At 36.4% G+C, this 17431-nt stretch overlaps 1 protein-coding gene across 2 annotated transcripts in view; it reads right to left on the bottom strand.

The window, feature by feature from the left end:
- LOC131062593 (phospholipase D gamma 1) overlaps positions 1-17431 on the bottom strand; it is a 63991-nt gene that overhangs the window by 9245 nt on the left and 37315 nt on the right. For both annotated transcript variants that reach the window (XM_057996292.2, XM_057996284.2), the window contains 2 exons: positions 7815-7963; positions 633-806 (listed from right to left, as the gene is read on the bottom strand). In XM_057996292.2, coding sequence (XP_057852275.2) covers positions 633-806; positions 7815-7963 — 323 coding nt within the window. The remainder of the gene's footprint in view (positions 1-632; positions 807-7814; positions 7964-17431) is intronic.

The raw sequence follows: 17431 nt of genomic DNA, 5'->3' as shown, positions 1-17431 counted from the left end.
CCTTTTCACCATTAGCACCCTTTGAAAGAGTGCAACTCTTCATTATTTCTGCCCTTTGAAAGAGCAGAAATTATTCCCTTCTTAATTTAATTAACTCTAACCCAGGGAATTAAGAGGGTAGAGTTTGACTGCCGTTTGCCTGTCAAAAGGATGGGGACATTACACCTTTTCACCATTATCACCCTTTGAAAGAGTGCAACTCTTCATTATTTCTGCCCTTTGAAAGGGACACAATCTTTCACAATCAGATCTGCACATCTTATTTAAATCAGATCTGCACTTTGATTGCCCAAATTATCCCCCTTCAAATGAGTTCTCTTTTCCCTTTTATATCTCATATTTGGGGGTGTCACAACTTATCATTTCATGCCTTTTGACCATTCCTTAACTTTAATCAAATTTTAATTATATTCAATTATACTTCTATATTTTAATTTAATTTTTTTTTTATTCTTTTGTATTTTAACTTTATTATTATTATTTATTATGAAATTATATTTGGAAGTGGGGACATTACAGTTACTCACCACTTATGTATGGGCTTTAAATTAACAGTTGCACAACACAAGGTGACACACATCATTTAAGTATACAATGTATGGAAGGATTAACAAGAACATAAAGAAACTTACATGAGGTGTATTTTCTTGAGGTGTACTTTTAAATGATGCTTCATTCCGGTCCTTTCCTTCACGATTCCCAAGGCAAAAGAAGTTCAAATAATCTTGTGGATGATGTGTAGATTCAAGACCAGCTTCTTTCAAAGCCTTGGAAATAGTCTCATACATCATCTGCATTGTCTGTCCCTGAAATACCAAAAAAATGTAGTGAAGAGATAAATCCTTACAACCTTTATGGAAAAATAATAGGATCCCACTAAGGATAAGGAATCATTCTAAGAATCTTTTATAGCCTCAAATTATACTTTTTTTGATTTACATACTTTGGTCATTCAAACCATTCAATAATATGAGACAGATGCATGTACCAGAATAGTCTATACTAAGTTGTTAAGCAGGCAATCTTAGTGTTTGAAATCCATACCAAAAACAAAAAGAAACAATAGATTACTGAAAATAATGTACGTCTCAGACTGATTGACACATATCCAGAAATCCATATAAGGATTCATGTATATTTACTTTATGAAAAGAAATTAAATACAAGCTTTCACCTTGATTGTCACAAAACTAGCTGTTGCTTAAAAAGTACACAAACGTCTATTACTACAAGGTAAACCAATGAATCCTTGAATTTCTTAAACAAGTACAGGTAGGCTTTTATTTAAAAAGGTAGATAACATTCAAAAATTGTTAGCTCTAGAACAGATCCACTTCATGGGACCTAATCTGCCTAAATTGTTTACACCATTAAAGGACTACTTGCCATACTCGCCGAGCCTTTTGCACGGTGAGTAAATATGACAAAAACTTGCCATTTAGACTCGCCAGAAACTTGGCGAGTTTTCTGCCAAAACTCGGCAAGTCTGCCAATAACTCGTCCACTTAGAAAGTAAAGCCTGCGATTGGCAAAAAGGGCACTCTATTTTCATTTTTGGTCCTTTTTGCTGTCAGAGGCAAGTAAACCCTCCCAACCATCAAGCACACCATTTGCAACGATTTTTCATCAAGGAGAGAGGATTAGAAGATATTATTTGGTAAATTTTGAAGGCAAATGAGAATCACAGGTAGGTTTTCTATTTTTTAATTTCTTTGTTTTTTAAAACATTTTCATTTTTGCTGCATCTAGGTTTTAAAAAACTAAAATCATAAATGCTAATATTCAGTAGTATAATATTTAAATTCCACAAAACAAGATTTGTCACCCTTTTTTGTCAATTTTTTTCACTATTTTCATTGTATTTTCATACCCAGCTTTTTATTTTATTTCAATCCTTTTTTTTTTATTATAAAAATGTGTAGAATCTTTAGATTTGATTAATTTTTTACTGATTTGAACTAATTTAGGTTGCTTTTAATTTTTTTTATTAAAAAAATAACAAGTTGTGCTTTCACTTTGTATGTGTAGGTTAATTTATAATGGTAAATAGAGAAGCTTTTGAATTTGGTTCAGCCTCAAGCTCCACCCCATTGATGCGGCCACCATCATTTGTAGGCACTCATCCTGCAAGAGCTAGAGACCCTTCTTCGAAATATGGCTATCAAGGATCGGAACCTAGGTCAGTTTTTTGCATTAGATGCAAAAAAAGTATATCATGGAGGCATAAACCGCCTCAAATACCATCTTGCAAGCATTACTCATTGTGATGTCAAAGGTTGTCTTGGTACCACTGAAGAAATAAAAAGATAAATGAATGCTCTACTTGCAGTCATAGAAGAGAAAAAATTGCAAAGGGAGAGAAAAGGCAGCCAAGGAAGCATCCATAGTTGCTTCTCAAGGTGCTCTAATCAATCTTGAATCAGATGAAGATGCACTTTAGGGCATAGTGAGCTCTCTTTGTGGTCCATGTATTCGAAATAAATCTACCACCATTACCACTTCATCTACTTCTAGTAGAGTGCCAACATTTGCACCTACACACACAGCACATAATTTTTTTGTGCCTAGAAACACACTTGGAGCACAACCATCATTAGAAGCAACTGGGTAGAGCAAGGAGGTGCATGAGCATGTAAACATTGCATATGTTGATTTTTGGTACTTTAACAACATCCATTTCAATGGGCAAGTAATCCTTATTGGGAGAATTTGGTTATTGAAATTGAAATGTAGGAAAAGGTTGCAAGGCGCCTTCTTGCAAAGACTTGAGTGGGAGGTTAGTTAATTTAAATTTTTTGATAATTTATACTTATAATAAGTTATGTTGAATTGTAAACGAAATTTATGTTCTTTAATTTATAGTAATTTATATTGAATTTTGGCTATTTTTTGTTAAATAAAATTGTGTACTTAATTTCATTTTGTAATTGTAGATTGCTCGTGAATGCAACTAATAGGGCAAAGATAGTGGTAGAAGATCAAAAAAAGGCCGCACTATTCTTTCTGATGGGTGGATGGATGGGGAAAACCACACCATCATTAATTTTTTGGTAGCTTGCAAAAATGATGTGGTTTTTTTGAAATCGGTGGATGCCTCCAACAACATCAAAAATGCAAAAATTGTCTCTAATGTTGGATTTAGTTGTCATGGAGGTGGGAATAGGAAATGTGGTGCAAATAATAACTGATAATGCAGCAACATATGTGGTGGCTGGGAGAATAATCCAAGAGAAACACAATATGCTTTTTTGATGACCTTGTGCAACACATATTCTTGACCTTCTTTTGGAGGACATGGGCAAACTTGATTGGGTGACACCGATTGTAGATGATATAAGGAGCATCACAAAATTTATCTATAATCACCATTGGGTTCTTCATTTGATGAGAGATCACAGCTAAGGGAAAGAGTTGGTAAGATCGGGTGTCACAAGGTTTGCAATGATTTTTTTAACATTGGAAAGCATTCTTGGTTCTTTAACAACTTTGAAACAAATGTTTGTGAGTCAACCATGGCTAGACCCACCTTATTCGAAGAAGCCTGAAGGAGACAGGGTTGCATGCATAGTCTTCAACAACCTTTTTGCACAAAGAGCTACAAAGACTGTGAAGGTAATTTCAAAACTTCAAATTTGAATTCAAATTAAATATTTACTTTTTTTTTAATTTAAGTCTTTCATTATAAATTTATAATTTTAATCTTTCGTATTTTTAAATTGTAGGTGTCAAAGCCATTAGTTAGAGTTCTATAATGTCCCCTCTTTACGCCTAGTTAGCATGGGAGTACCATTAGCCTATTCCGAGTTCCTATAGGCTAAATGGTTTTGGTCAAGGGACTTTGTGTCTTGGTTGAGATCGTGCAGGAGTTTCTTGAGCTTCTCAACAGAGTTTTCTATTTTTGGCAGGGAGTTATTTTTAGTACTTACTATTTATAGTAAGTCGGTGGGCCACTAGTTTCTTTGGTCAGTGAGGGGTTCCTATCTTTAACTTTGGTGAATTCAAAGGTTTCAAAGAAATATTTGTTTTATTGGCCATTTCAATCTTTTTAATGTTGCCTTTAAGCCTTTCGAGAAAGTATCCCTACTTGAATAACGCTGTTTTAAAAAGGGGGACTGCTATATTTCCTTAACTCAAGGCTAAAATAATGCCTTAGAAAGTGGACACCTAAGGGAGAAAAGGAAATATTTAAAATGCAAAATATTTTAAGAAGGCAAAAGAGGGGAATGCCTAGACATGGAGAAGATAAAGTTAAATTCAAAATGACAAAAGAGTGGGAAAACCCTAAAGCTGCCCTCATTCACACTCTCATTCTTTAAAAGGGGGATTGAGCCTTCATTTGTGCATCTTTATTTTGGAGACATAACAAAGTGTTGCTGGAGCGTTTACAAAAACGACAAATCTACTGGTTTGAGGATGAAAAACCTAAGCTGGGACACTGATTTCGGTGGTGAAAGACCCACCCTAGCTGGTTGTAGTTCGAAGTTCGAAGTTTGGTGATCTTTTGGCTTGTGGAGGTGTTCAATTTTGGTGTGAAGATGAAGATTTTCAGTGTGTTTTGAAGAGGGTTTGCAGGTTTTGGTGTGGTGTGAGTTTTATGGGCGAATAGTTTTGATTTGTGGACTGCTGGTGTAGATTTTAGCAAAAATCTGGTAATGTTTTTGGTGTGGCTGTAGCTGTTCTGTTATCTTTTGATGCTTTCCTGATTGTTGGGCACGTTCTGGACAGAATATCAAGTGTAGCAGGTCATTCCAAGTCTGAAATAATAATTATATTTCTGAGTTTAATATTGCTGTCAGCAAAAAGTGAGAGCTGGAGCAAATTAGGAGCAGCTAGAGACCTATTTATCAATTCAAGAAGTTGCCTTAGTCCATGCATGATTTGCTATGGTGCTGGACACGTCTCAGAGCTGTCTTATTTAGTGAATCATGTTGGTAACAAGTCTGCAATTTGAATGTTTAATCTGATTTTCAGAATACAGTTAAATTGAAGTTTGATTCATAATCTTTGGCAATGTCCTATGAAGCTTGATTGAGGTTTAGTTACAATCTACTCTTTCTATTTTATGTCTTTATGCACATATATTTGTTATATGTTGATTATTATCATGAAAACAAACTGAAGCAAACAAACAGCAAGTACTCTTCATTGGTTTGATATTGCATCATATAATCTTCAAAAACATCAAGGGTGACCATTACAAGTTCTCTGCTTGGTAGATGAGGATTAAACCCCAATGGGGTATCTTTATGAGGCTATGGATAGAGCCAAGGAGTCTATAAGAAATTATTATAAGGGGACCCCCTCAAATTTGATCCTATGAGAGATTATTGATATGAGGTGGAACAATCAGCTCCACCTACCCATCCATGTAGCAAGGTACCTCTTCAACCCCAGTTTTTTCTACTCATATCCCAATGGAGAGGTTATGGAGGGCATCACTACATGCATTTTGAGGATGATACCCCAGGTTGAGTTGAGAGACCTCATTGTCGATTAATTGCAAAGTTATAGGGAAGTAAGGGGTATGCTCTTTTCTTTAGAGGTGGCTAAGAGAGGAAGAACCACTAAAACACCAAGTATAAAATTTGGAGTCTTTCACATGCATCTTACAAGTTACAAATTTCAAATTTACAAGTTTACGACTATTGATAATTTGATACAATATGTTTTGACTTTGCTTTCTAACTCTTCCATATTTTATTTTGTAGAGTCTTGGTGGACAAATTGAGGTGGAAATACCCCAAATCTCCAAAGATTTTCCCTCCACATCTAATGCCAACCTTGTAGTGCATCCAGTTGTGAGTGCAATTGGAGCTTGTTTGAGGCCATCCACACAAAGAAGAGGAACAAGTTAGATCAAAAACGCCTCAATGACCTTGTCTTTGTGCAATACAATCTTTGGTTGTGTACAATAAAAGTAGAACAAATATCAAGTTATCCAACTGATTTCGATGAGATAGATCCTTACAATGATTAGAAAGGGCAGGATGAACAACCTCCTTTGTTTACCGAGGATGAGATCTATGATTTGGAGAGGCAAGCATCGGAGGAGGAGGGTGCAACAAGAGATTTGGGATTGGATGACATTAATGAGGCTAAGGAGTCATTGCCACCAGCATCTACATCCAGGATGGAAGTCAAGCCACAACCTATCATGCCAAGTGAGGCGGAGGACCCACAACAGATTCCTAGGACTGGACCCTCTAGTTCTACCTCTTCCCTAGTTTTCACTAGAGCGGAGAAGAGGAAGATGTAAAATGTTTTAATGTAGTATTTACTTTTAGTTTTACAAAAACAGTTTGCTATTCTCATTTTGTTTCAGACTATCAACCATCAGCATTCCACATGAGGATGCCATTTTGTACCCAATTTGCACTCAAATCAATCAAATATAACTAGTCTCAGCTTGTTTCTTTTAGGTACTCATTTATAGACTCATTGGATGCATCTTCTCATTGAATTTTACAAAATGTGTTTCTAATGAAATTTAAGAAATTTTTTAAGTTGCCGAATTTTTTGCCAAGTCAAATATTTTGGGCTTAGCAAGTTTTTGCCAAGTTCGAGCAGTCCATGTTGAGTTTCGATCAGATTTGAATAGAAGGTAATTTTAAATTTTATTTGAACTTAATCTCAGTCTGATATTAATTTGAACTATGAAAGTTACAAATTTAATCTGCAGAAAATATGTTGAATTCACTGTGAATGAATATCATTAATTGCTGAGTGCCACAGGTTGTAGGTAATCCAACATATATGTAATCCGATCTGCAGTTTATGTGTGTAATTCGATCTTACTGATCACCAATTGCTGTAGGTTATTGACTTCCTTCCAGTTGAAGATAATTACAAACTGTTAACGATTTCTATATGCCACAAACTATGTGATCACTGACTGCTGTATATTGATTTCTTATTTTTATCACTATTATCATCCCTCCAAGGAAAACGCAGACTACTAATATACAACCATTGAGAGTTCTACATAAAGTCGTGACTCTATACTATCACACCCGATGGTTTTCCACCATCGGTTACAAACCGATTCACACATATGATTGATTTTATAAACAAACCGATTTACAAAAACAATCAGTTATGTAGAACCGATAATAAAACAAATCGATTATATGGTATAACCTGATAATAAACCAAACCGATTCAGATACCGTTGGTTATGTGCAACCAATAACAAACACAGCATAACCGATATTAACCAACTCGATAACAATAGAATCGGTTATGTAAAATCGATAGTAATCATTAACTAATTGCATATTTGTTAAACGTCACTTATGAACATTTAATAGCATTTTCATTAATAGCCGGCATACATAATTGTCTAAGGCCGATAGGCCAATTAGACAATTACGTTGTCTCTGTCGACCCTAATGGAGTCCGACCGTAGCTATTCTATCATCAACAGTCCAACTTTGGTTTACACAATCTTTCCAAGGTACTAAATCAATCATTCTCATGCAATGCATCAAAGACATAATCGAGTATACTTTCATTCACATTTTCATACATGCTCCTCCTTAGTTGATACTTATATATTAAACGAAGCCCAAAGAATTTACATCATAGCTCCCTCATTTAGAACCCACCATTTTCAAACTTACAAGACAGTAAACAGAAGCTACAAGAAGAAACTAACATGATTTTGTTTTTTCAACTTATTAACCGAACACTTGAGCCCTTTGAATTCTTTTCATAATTTGCCTTGATGCTATGCATCTCAACTTTGGACATTATTAAAAAAATTCCAAGGATGTTCTTAAAACATAGGTGATTAAGTTAGATTTCTTTAAATTTACCTGCCAATAAAGAATCCGCTGCATTGCAAGACTTGTTGGATTACCTTCTGGCCACATTGGCACCAGAATATATACTGCAAATCTCTCATCCGCTCTAATTTTTTCTGCTATCTTCAGAGAAAGTTCCATTGGAATCATATTGTTGGCACCTTGCATATAAACATATCTGTCAATATTTTTATATTACATAATCAACAAATATAGCATAAACAACAAAGAAATACGGTCTGCTCTAAAGGAAATGTTTTGTTCATATTAGTAGCATTACACTCAAGTCCAGGATAAATCCCAAATAATCACAACCTGTCACATTTTGTTACCATCTTCAAAGTTTTTCATAATATGTTTTTGATTTCATTATTCTTCATCTTTTTTCCCTCATTTTTATACTTAAGAGACTAGACTACAGCGGAAAGGCAGATTTAACATTTTTGGCATGGGATCAGGGTATTTTAAATTTTCTTTAACTTGTAATTTCAATTTTCGCTAGATCTCTTTTAGAAGTTGAATTTGAAACTAAAAAAAGGTTTTCTTTTAACTTATATCTATATACACTATATTTGACATAAACTAGTCTTTTTCTCTACTTTTACAGTTAAAGCATTGTACTTAAATCCCATTTTTTTGCCAAGTTTTTCCCAATTTGAACCCAAGTAATTGGATTCTATTTAGATTTTTATAAAGCCATGTCAATGATGCGTAAATGAAATGTGACTATGATTTCGATCATGATGCATTATTGCTGAGGGAGGAGTGTACAACCTAATAAGAATAGAAAAGAAAATTTAGGGAAATTTCAAATACAAAAAAGTTAACAGTGACAACCAGTCAAGAATTAACTTTGTTCATCAAAATTACATCTGACATTTTGATCTCCTTTTGTTATCAGAAGCAGAACGCTTCTTGGTCTCATAATTCAAGTGCTAAAATTTCATTCAATGTCATCAGCTGCCTTCCTAATATGTCAAGGAAGTAATTGTTGAATCTCATTTGAGAATATCTTCTTTTGCCATTCCAGTTACAAGAAGCAAGTAGCATAAAAAAATAAAGGATATAGAAACAAATCCATGGATTATCATCTTGCAGCAAGCTTATGATGAACATGAAATATTTTCAATTTTTAGTGCCAGTTCTTTCATGAATCCTTGATTGAAAGAGAAGCAAATAATGAACAAATCTTAACACTTATATGTACATGATATTCTTACCACTGTAATTTTCCACCTAATATATATTCCATATGAAAATATATGTATTCAAACTAAAGCAATACATGCATTTATATAAAAGGACAATCCCCTCAATAAAAATGATTTTTTTACAGAGACAAATAGGGGAAGGGTACCAGTAGTGGACATAGCTAACTTCGCGCACATAGAACTCTCAAACCGTATGTCTCCGCATACGACTTAACTGCTTATAACTAAGGATCCGGCTTCTGGGTCGTGACGATGCACGTTGTGGAAATCGTTATGTGCCAAAAGGTCAAAAAATGGTCATTTCAAAGTGTCTACCCATACATGAACTCATTTGTGCCAATAGTAGATAACTCATAATTTCTAGTAGTAGTGGACAAATGCCCCAGTAGTTTTGCACAAATGTCCAGTAGTGGTGCACAAATGTCCAGTAGTGGTGCACAAATAGGCCAGTAGTGGTGCACAATGAGCTAATAAAGGGCAAAAAAGTTGAAAAATTATCCACTATTAGTACATGGGATATTCACTACTGGTGCACTATTGGTATATTTTTTGGGCTCCTTTACAATCTCCTACCGGGGGGGTGGGTTGACAAAAAGGTGTCCACTATTGGAATTATGTCCACTACTGGTACCTTTCCCCTAGGCCCAAGGGAAGGTGAGTCCATTGTGAACAAAAACACCTACAGGTAATGTCAAGTTATAACTTAACAGAGCTGCTTACAAAACCACAAACATACATGAGGTGAGAGATAATATCCATAGAAGATTAGCATCGTATCTTATCAATCTATAGAGCTGCTGGAAAAACGTTCTAGCAGATGGGACCAAGATAGCTTGAACCAAGCTTGACATGACATAAACATTCAAATTTAAGGTGAAGGACTCATCCTTGCAGATCAATACCAGACAAAACAAAGGATGCCCAGACTGGAAAATGTTGGGGATAGTACAAGCTCACAAGGAAATATAAGTGTCCTTGAAGATTGCATGGGTAAATATAAATTTCAATTTATTGTCAAGCAAAAGAGTTGGGAAATTGATGTTTTCAAATGAACCATACAAAGTAGTGATGGACTAGGAGATGGGAGTTGTGATGTCCCCAATTTTTAAATGATACCTAATAAAATTGATTTTTATTAAGTTGTCAACAAAATAAATAAAATATTCAAATGCTGACTTAATCTTAATTAATTTAATTAAATAATAATAAAATAATACAATATTATTACAATATCACTTTATGAAATAAATTTCTCCAGCAGGTTGGCCTATCTTCTAGATTCTTCCTGGAGGTCTTTATAAGGGGTTCCTAATGATGTATTGGGCATGCTTTTGATTTGAATAAACGGTTTATGATTTCTGGAGACAAAAACCTTCAAGAGTTGATAGAAGGGTTGGACGAAAACTTGACTCTTCATGGGAGTGGATTCATGACAGAGTTCACAGCTGGGCCAAATTTGTGAAGTCTCCATTGGACACAAATTTGTAAGGATTTCTTGCAGTAATAAAGATATTTTCAGAATTGAGGTGCCGCACAAATCAAGGAATCCGATATGATAAAGAGTTGAATGTTTTATCTTTGCCGATTTGCAAATATTATTGGAGTTGTGGTTAATATTTGCCATTTTCATTATAATCAGGCTTGTTTAATATTTGACGATGCTATTGTATCCTGTCGTGGGTCCTGATTCTTATGAACTATATTTGTCATGGCTATTGAAAGGAAGTTGATTCAAATAAAGGAAAAATATTAAGGTTTCAGGAGTAATAAGATTTGTGGCTTTGGTGCATCGGCAGCTCCTTCCTATTAAATCACCGAAGCTTTAAGAGTTCTAATGTTTGGCAATTCCCTCAACAGCATCAATATGATTATTTAGAAATTAGAAGCTTTGCTGAAAAAGAGAAGTAATTTAAGCAGAGTTAAGAAATTAGGAATTATAATAGATAACTATCGATAGGTGTTTTATGACCACACCAACAATGAATAAAGTGCCAAAGGACACTCTATCCTCTCTTGAGCAAAGACCCCTCATATCCTAAGATTGCAAAGATCATAGAGGCGACTCCAAGGTTCCTATTGCGAATGTGTGACTTTATGTTGGATATAAGCTCGTTTGGCTTGATGTATGCTGGTAATCTGAGGGGGACTCACGTGAGGTGAATTGATCCTTTCTCAAGAAGACTAAGACAATTTTAAACTCCAAGGAAATATGTGAATGATTTGGCAATGAGAAGTGTTTTGAAATGTTCCAACAAAATATGCTGAAAGTAAAAGAGAGTAAGGGTTGAGAGATTCTATTCTACTCCTAAGGATAGTCATATCAATGGATAGTACTCCGATGGACGAATTCCAAATAACCAAGTTCTACTTCACCAAGATCAACTACAACTCCACAAGGACGGGTGCAATCTTCCAAGGGTTATGCAAAGGGTTTTCATATCATAATGAACATCATCATAGCGTACAATGAACATTCAACAATTGAAGTTAAGCATCCATAAAAAGGGGCTCAGACTAACTTTACACTGCAACATATAATCAATAAGATGCAAAATGTATGAGCCATGGAAATTCATCAAACACCATCACATTCTACATTAAAACCAAAGTACTTCATCTAACAATTTGAAAGCAAATCTAATCTACTCAATGAACAAGAAACCATGCAAACTCCCAAAACGATACAAGTAATCACCAAAACTTCAATGAGCTACTATTTATTCTGGTAGTTTCTAGCAACAATTTCACAAAAAAATCTCCCTTATTACAAATGGAGGGGGTGAACCCCTTTTATAGGCCTCAACATGACAGCGAACAGTCAAGATTGAATCGGAATCAAGGGCTGAGATTACACCATGCAAACCCTCATTAGGGTTTGACTAATGATAACCCTTGTGGAACAAGGTAGTGGGTCTAGTAATTAATGAGAAAACAACATGCCCACTAGGCATTCAATAACTCATTGCTTAAAATAGTGTGTCCACTATCTCTCTCTGGTGACAAATCCAGTGAATCGGGTCATGACTATTTTGAGCTCGCCCATAGAGACACTTGGCACAATCTTGAGTTTGTACTCCATAATGGCCACGTCCTTTTCACACTTGCTGAAAATATTTTCTCATCTTGACATTGCCTCTTGAGTTTTGCACATGATATTTGAGAATATGGAAACGTTCTCCGAATCATCCTTTGAGAAAGAACCCATGTAAAAGAATTTGTCCAGCATATTTCTCAAATTATCTACAGCCATCTCTTCATCGGTCAATCTCTTTGTTGACAATGCTTTGACAGTATTGAAGATTCCTTCCCGAATGTTCTTGATTACTTTCCTCAATCGAGTTGACTCTTCATTTGACTTTTCAAAGAATTCCTTCCTAGTGGTCGCTACACAATACCACCGAGGGAAGTCATGTGCTTCATTTTCCCTTGTGACTTCACCATCTATCAGTGCTTGCCTGGGGATTTCAATCAATGCTTCCAAGTGTGGAATAGTCTTATCCTGGTAAATGTGTGTATCTTCCCATGCCTGGTCTACATTCTATATTCTGTCAAGAATAGCTAGGACTCCCTCGTACATCTGAGCCAAATCCTCAATGAACTTACATGCGGCATTATACATGTTCTTCAGCCATTTCTTGGTGCCTTGGGTTCCTCATTTCTTCAAGGCCATCAATTGATTCCTTCGGAAGAGTCGTAGGAGGAACAAATGTTTGATCTTCCTGCCTAACTAGATGCATTAGGTGTTGCACAAACCCACACAAAGCCTTGTTCTCACTTTTCAACCTCTTGTATTTCTCTTCCGTCTTCTTCATCCACTCTTTCAATGCCTAAGCGGAATCATCAAAATCTTCTATTACATGTGCCTTGGTTGCATGTCCCAGATCAACTATCGTTACATCATATTCTTTTGGAGTAATTTCATCCTTGGCTTTGTCAATCCTTGGCACTGCTACATGTAGAATTATGGATCCTAACTCATCCTTGGTGATTTTGGAGAATTTCTTTGTCTTCCTTTTCTCTACTAGCTTGTCTATTTGGCTCAAAAACTCCTCCAACTCAAGTGTGAGATCATTTTCTTCTACAAGATACCTCTTCATTCTTTCCCTCAGCCATTCTGGAGCAGCTAACTACTGATCATGCGCTTGTAACTGTTCCTGCTCCTGTGTTATTTCCCATGGAATTCTTCACCCGGAATTGTTTAGAGACATTCTTGAAGATCCGTATCTGGAGAAAATTCTTGCTCTTCATTCCTCTGTTGAGTAAATTCTTTGGAAGCATTGACACTTTGTATATCTTGTGCTTTTGAAGTCATTTGGCCTTCTTACCGTGATTCCCTTCTTGTGCTAGATCCAATCTTTCCTCCCGTAAAGAGATCAACTTCTCACACACTTGAGGAACTACTAGGTGATGGTCATGTTACTTCTGGCCTTTGTCTCTTCTATGATGGCCCTTCACTTGGAATATCTTGCCTTTTCCTGGATTGTTTATCTAGGGCAATACTCTTCTCTTTCCCACATTTTACCTTTTCTTGTAAATCCCTTCCTTCTTCCACTTCAACTTCTAATGATTCCTCGGTTATATCATCATGTGACTCCAAATCTCCCATCAGGTCATAAGTCAAGCAAGCATTGTTTTCTTTCAATTTGTTGATATGACGTTCAATCCACCAATTTGTGAACTTTGTGATTGGCTTGGATAATATATCAAGATCCGCTATTTCAGGTTCAGACCAATTGGGTGGTTGAATGGGCTTATCTTTCTCCTTCTCGAAATCAGGACAAACTACGTTTGAATCTTCTACTTGATCTGGTACTAGATGGAATTCACATATCCGGATCATCTTGAGTGGTATTCTAGAATGCAACCTCCTTCTGATTTCATAATCATCTTTAGCATTAGCCCAATAGTTCTCAAGTTGCATCCTACGCCTATGCTTTCTGCCAACCACCATTTTTATTCTATCATAGGGATCAAAATCTAACCTTGTGTGAAATGAGAGATGGTAAAATTGTAATTTTTCCACTGACTTTTTTGTTGTCAATAGTGATGGGCACACTTCATCAAAATTTCCCATGATGATTGGGAATTTAATTCCGCCCTTCTTCTGGATTTTATCACAAGTTGTCAACTGCCTTGTTACCTCGAGTAGCACCATCTTGTCAATTGGGTACCTTGGAAGTCTGTATGGATTAGAAGAGAATCCTTGAAGTTGAATATAAGTGAACCATGGGAACTAGATGAACCATGAGCCACACTTTTCTATCAATTTCATTCCTTCTTGAGATAGCCTCATGTGAATGCCACCTTGAAGAGATCAAACAATATGCATGGTGAAGGCATCATTGGTTCTCCTGAAATTAGCAGTATTGTACAGGTGTAGTTGAGGTTAACATTTGTACACCTTGAATTGTCCTGGACCATACCCTATGGGTTCCTTATACATCAAACCTTTGAATCTGGACATCCTTGCTAACATGTAGACAATGTAAGAGCTCATATAAAAGGACCGGGAATGTCTCAAATTCTTCAATTGTGTATCCAAGTTGTCATTGATTAACCTTGACCAATCCACGACCTTCACCTCATCCATCACTTCTTCAATAAAATAGGACATCCATGGCTCGAAGACGAATGATTGTGGGCATCCCATGATTCGGCTCAATTACATCACGATCTCACTATACTCTTGCTTGAAATCCATCCCAACAAGTTGCCTAGGCATCTTGGAATTATAAGGCTTAGACTTTTGCATCCACTTACGGTTGATGATTTATGCACATCCATCTACTCCAAAATCATAGAGCCTCAATGCCCTCTCCTTTATATTATGTACCATGGAATGATACGTGGGAATCCCAAAAGCTTTGGCAATTGCTTTAGCTATAAGAATCGCCAGCAGCTTGCCATCAGGAGCTATAATTGCTCTTTGCTCAAGATTGTAATACTTTGCACATTCCACGATCAATTTCGGGCACTGTATCGTAGGAGGGAAACCAACACCTGCCACAATTCCACTTTGAGTCATCTTCTTAGTTAAGGCTGAAGGAGGATGTCCTTCATGACCAAACATTCTTCTTCTGAATTCACCCAAATTCAAAGTTCCTAGGGTTCCACTTTGACACAATCCGCAATTCTGGGAGAAATCCTTTGAGCTCGCTCTTGATTTGAACCTGCCTTGACATACTTGCCAGCTTTAATTTGGCCATCTAACTTCCTGCAAAATAAAATAACCAGCATTAGAATTATGTCAAGGAAAATTTAATTCATGAGAAGAATTCCACATTCTGTATTCCAAACTTCGAATAATTTTGAACCTCTGAGGAAAAAGAGTTCCTTGATGAATAACCACGCCTCAGCTTCAACAACACACTTGCTCTTGCTTGTATCCTTCAACCTGCGATGTGAGAAATGAAACTTCATGCCCCCTTAAATAGAGAATTCGCCCTCTCTGCTGCCAAGTTGGCATTGGGGTATTTTTAGCAACTCGTTCAATTCCTTCCAAAACATCTTTCGTATTTCTATTCTTGAGAAAAAGCTGACTTGTCTTTTCAGTGGACCCCACACATTGTATCTTATCCTAAATATTACTTATGTGTTGAAATATATGTGTCACACACCCTTTTATTAAAAATATTAGTTTGGGCGTTCAATTTTTTATCTTTAATGTCACCCTTCTTGGGCACATTCTAGACATGGAGACGGATTTTTTTTTTTAAGTTTATCCTTGAGCATGGTAGATTTGCACTCTCATTTGAGCGCATGAGGAAGATTTCTAACTTGTGACAAAAATCCTTGCATGTGATGGGATTGCGCTCATGAGCGCACCTAAGCCTAGGAGAAGAGGAATTTCTAAATACTTAACCAAATTTTGATCATCCCATGCCATTTGAGAGGTGGGCACATTTTGGGGGTGGAGGATTTCTGAATTGAGGAAGAATCCTTCTGTCTTAGGAAATTGTGCCCATGGAGGATTCTTTGGCCCATTTTGAGGGTCGAGGAGGATTGTTGAATTGAGGAAGAATCCTTCCCTCCTTGAGATTTGCACTCCAGGATGCTTCTTTGGGCGCACTTTGAGGGTGGAAGAAGATTTTTCCATGCCTTAACCAAAATTTTCATTGTCTGTTTTAGTCATTCATTCCACCGGACTTGGATCTGGATACCTTGGTTTGTCTTGCAACCAGTGCTCACCTATTGCCCAAAATAGACTTACTAAAAATAGTAAGTTTGTCCAAACACAAAATTAGGGCAAATGGGGACACAATGAAACTTACTAAAAATAGTAAGTTTGTTCAAACTCAAAATTAGGCCAATCAAGGATAGTGAAACTTACTAAAAATAGTAAGTTCATGAAAAGAACTCAAAAAACTTCATTGGTAGGCCCTTTGAAAGATTTTTCTTTTCCATACAGTCAAATTTCACTATCCTATTGATCGTGAACTTCCTCTCTCTGAGTCTACAAGACAGGAAACCCTAGAAGTAGATGACGCTCGATTCCAAACTTAGCACAAATCACCAATATCCACCCAAACACTAGAAAATTTGGGAAATCATTGCCAAACTACTAGGAACTCAAAAGCAAACAACCAAGTGGACAAAAATGTAGGGGGTCCCCATTTGGAATGGGATGATGTGTAAAAAGGTCACAACAGTATCATTGCTCCTTCGTGAGCTATAGAGATGGTCACAACCTTGCTACCGTGAGTCCTCTTAAATGATTATTGTGGCCTATACTTGCACACAGGTTTCCATTCTCAGGCATAGAGAGAGACCTTCCTTGGTCAAAGACAAATTCAAGTGTGGAATCAACAGGGCTGGATAATTGAATTGAAGGACAAAAGTCACAGAGCATAACAAGACAATTGAAGCAACAAGTGTGTAAGTTGTATTTGCCTTACAATTGTTGAATTGGAGTCTATAGTTGTTCGTGGCATTAAATCTTTCTTGTGAGTGGTCTCTATTACTACTGCATATTGTATATATTAATGTTAGTGCAATCCTAAACATTGAACATTAATAATATCTTACAACAATCATTTTGTTGGTGTACGTTTTATCATTCACCGAACATTAGAATAAAATGTCAAGGACGCTCTACCCTCTCTTGAACAAAATCACTACGTGTGCTAAGATTGCAAAGAAAGACCACACGGCAACTCCAAGGTTTATATGTGCAAACAGGCGACTTTATGTTGGATAGCTTCCTTGGATATGTATGCCGAAATACAAGGGGGACTTATGCTTGGCTCATTCAATTCACAGTGGTCTAGACAATGAAGCTCTATGGTTTGGGTCTTGGATCATGGACTTAAAGAAAATTGAAAAGGAGATAAGGGTTTAGGAGTTCTAATCTATTCCTAAGAATTCAAGAGACAGTATTGATTTGGCGAAAACAATAACCGCGCTTTGCTTCGCCACGCT

Source organism: Cryptomeria japonica, chromosome 5, assembly GCF_030272615.1.
Source record: "Cryptomeria japonica chromosome 5, Sugi_1.0, whole genome shotgun sequence".
NCBI lineage: Eukaryota > Viridiplantae > Streptophyta > Pinopsida > Cupressales > Cupressaceae > Cryptomeria > Cryptomeria japonica.
Note: the sequence above shows the minus strand (reverse complement) of the source record. Positions and strands in the feature narration are given on the sequence as shown.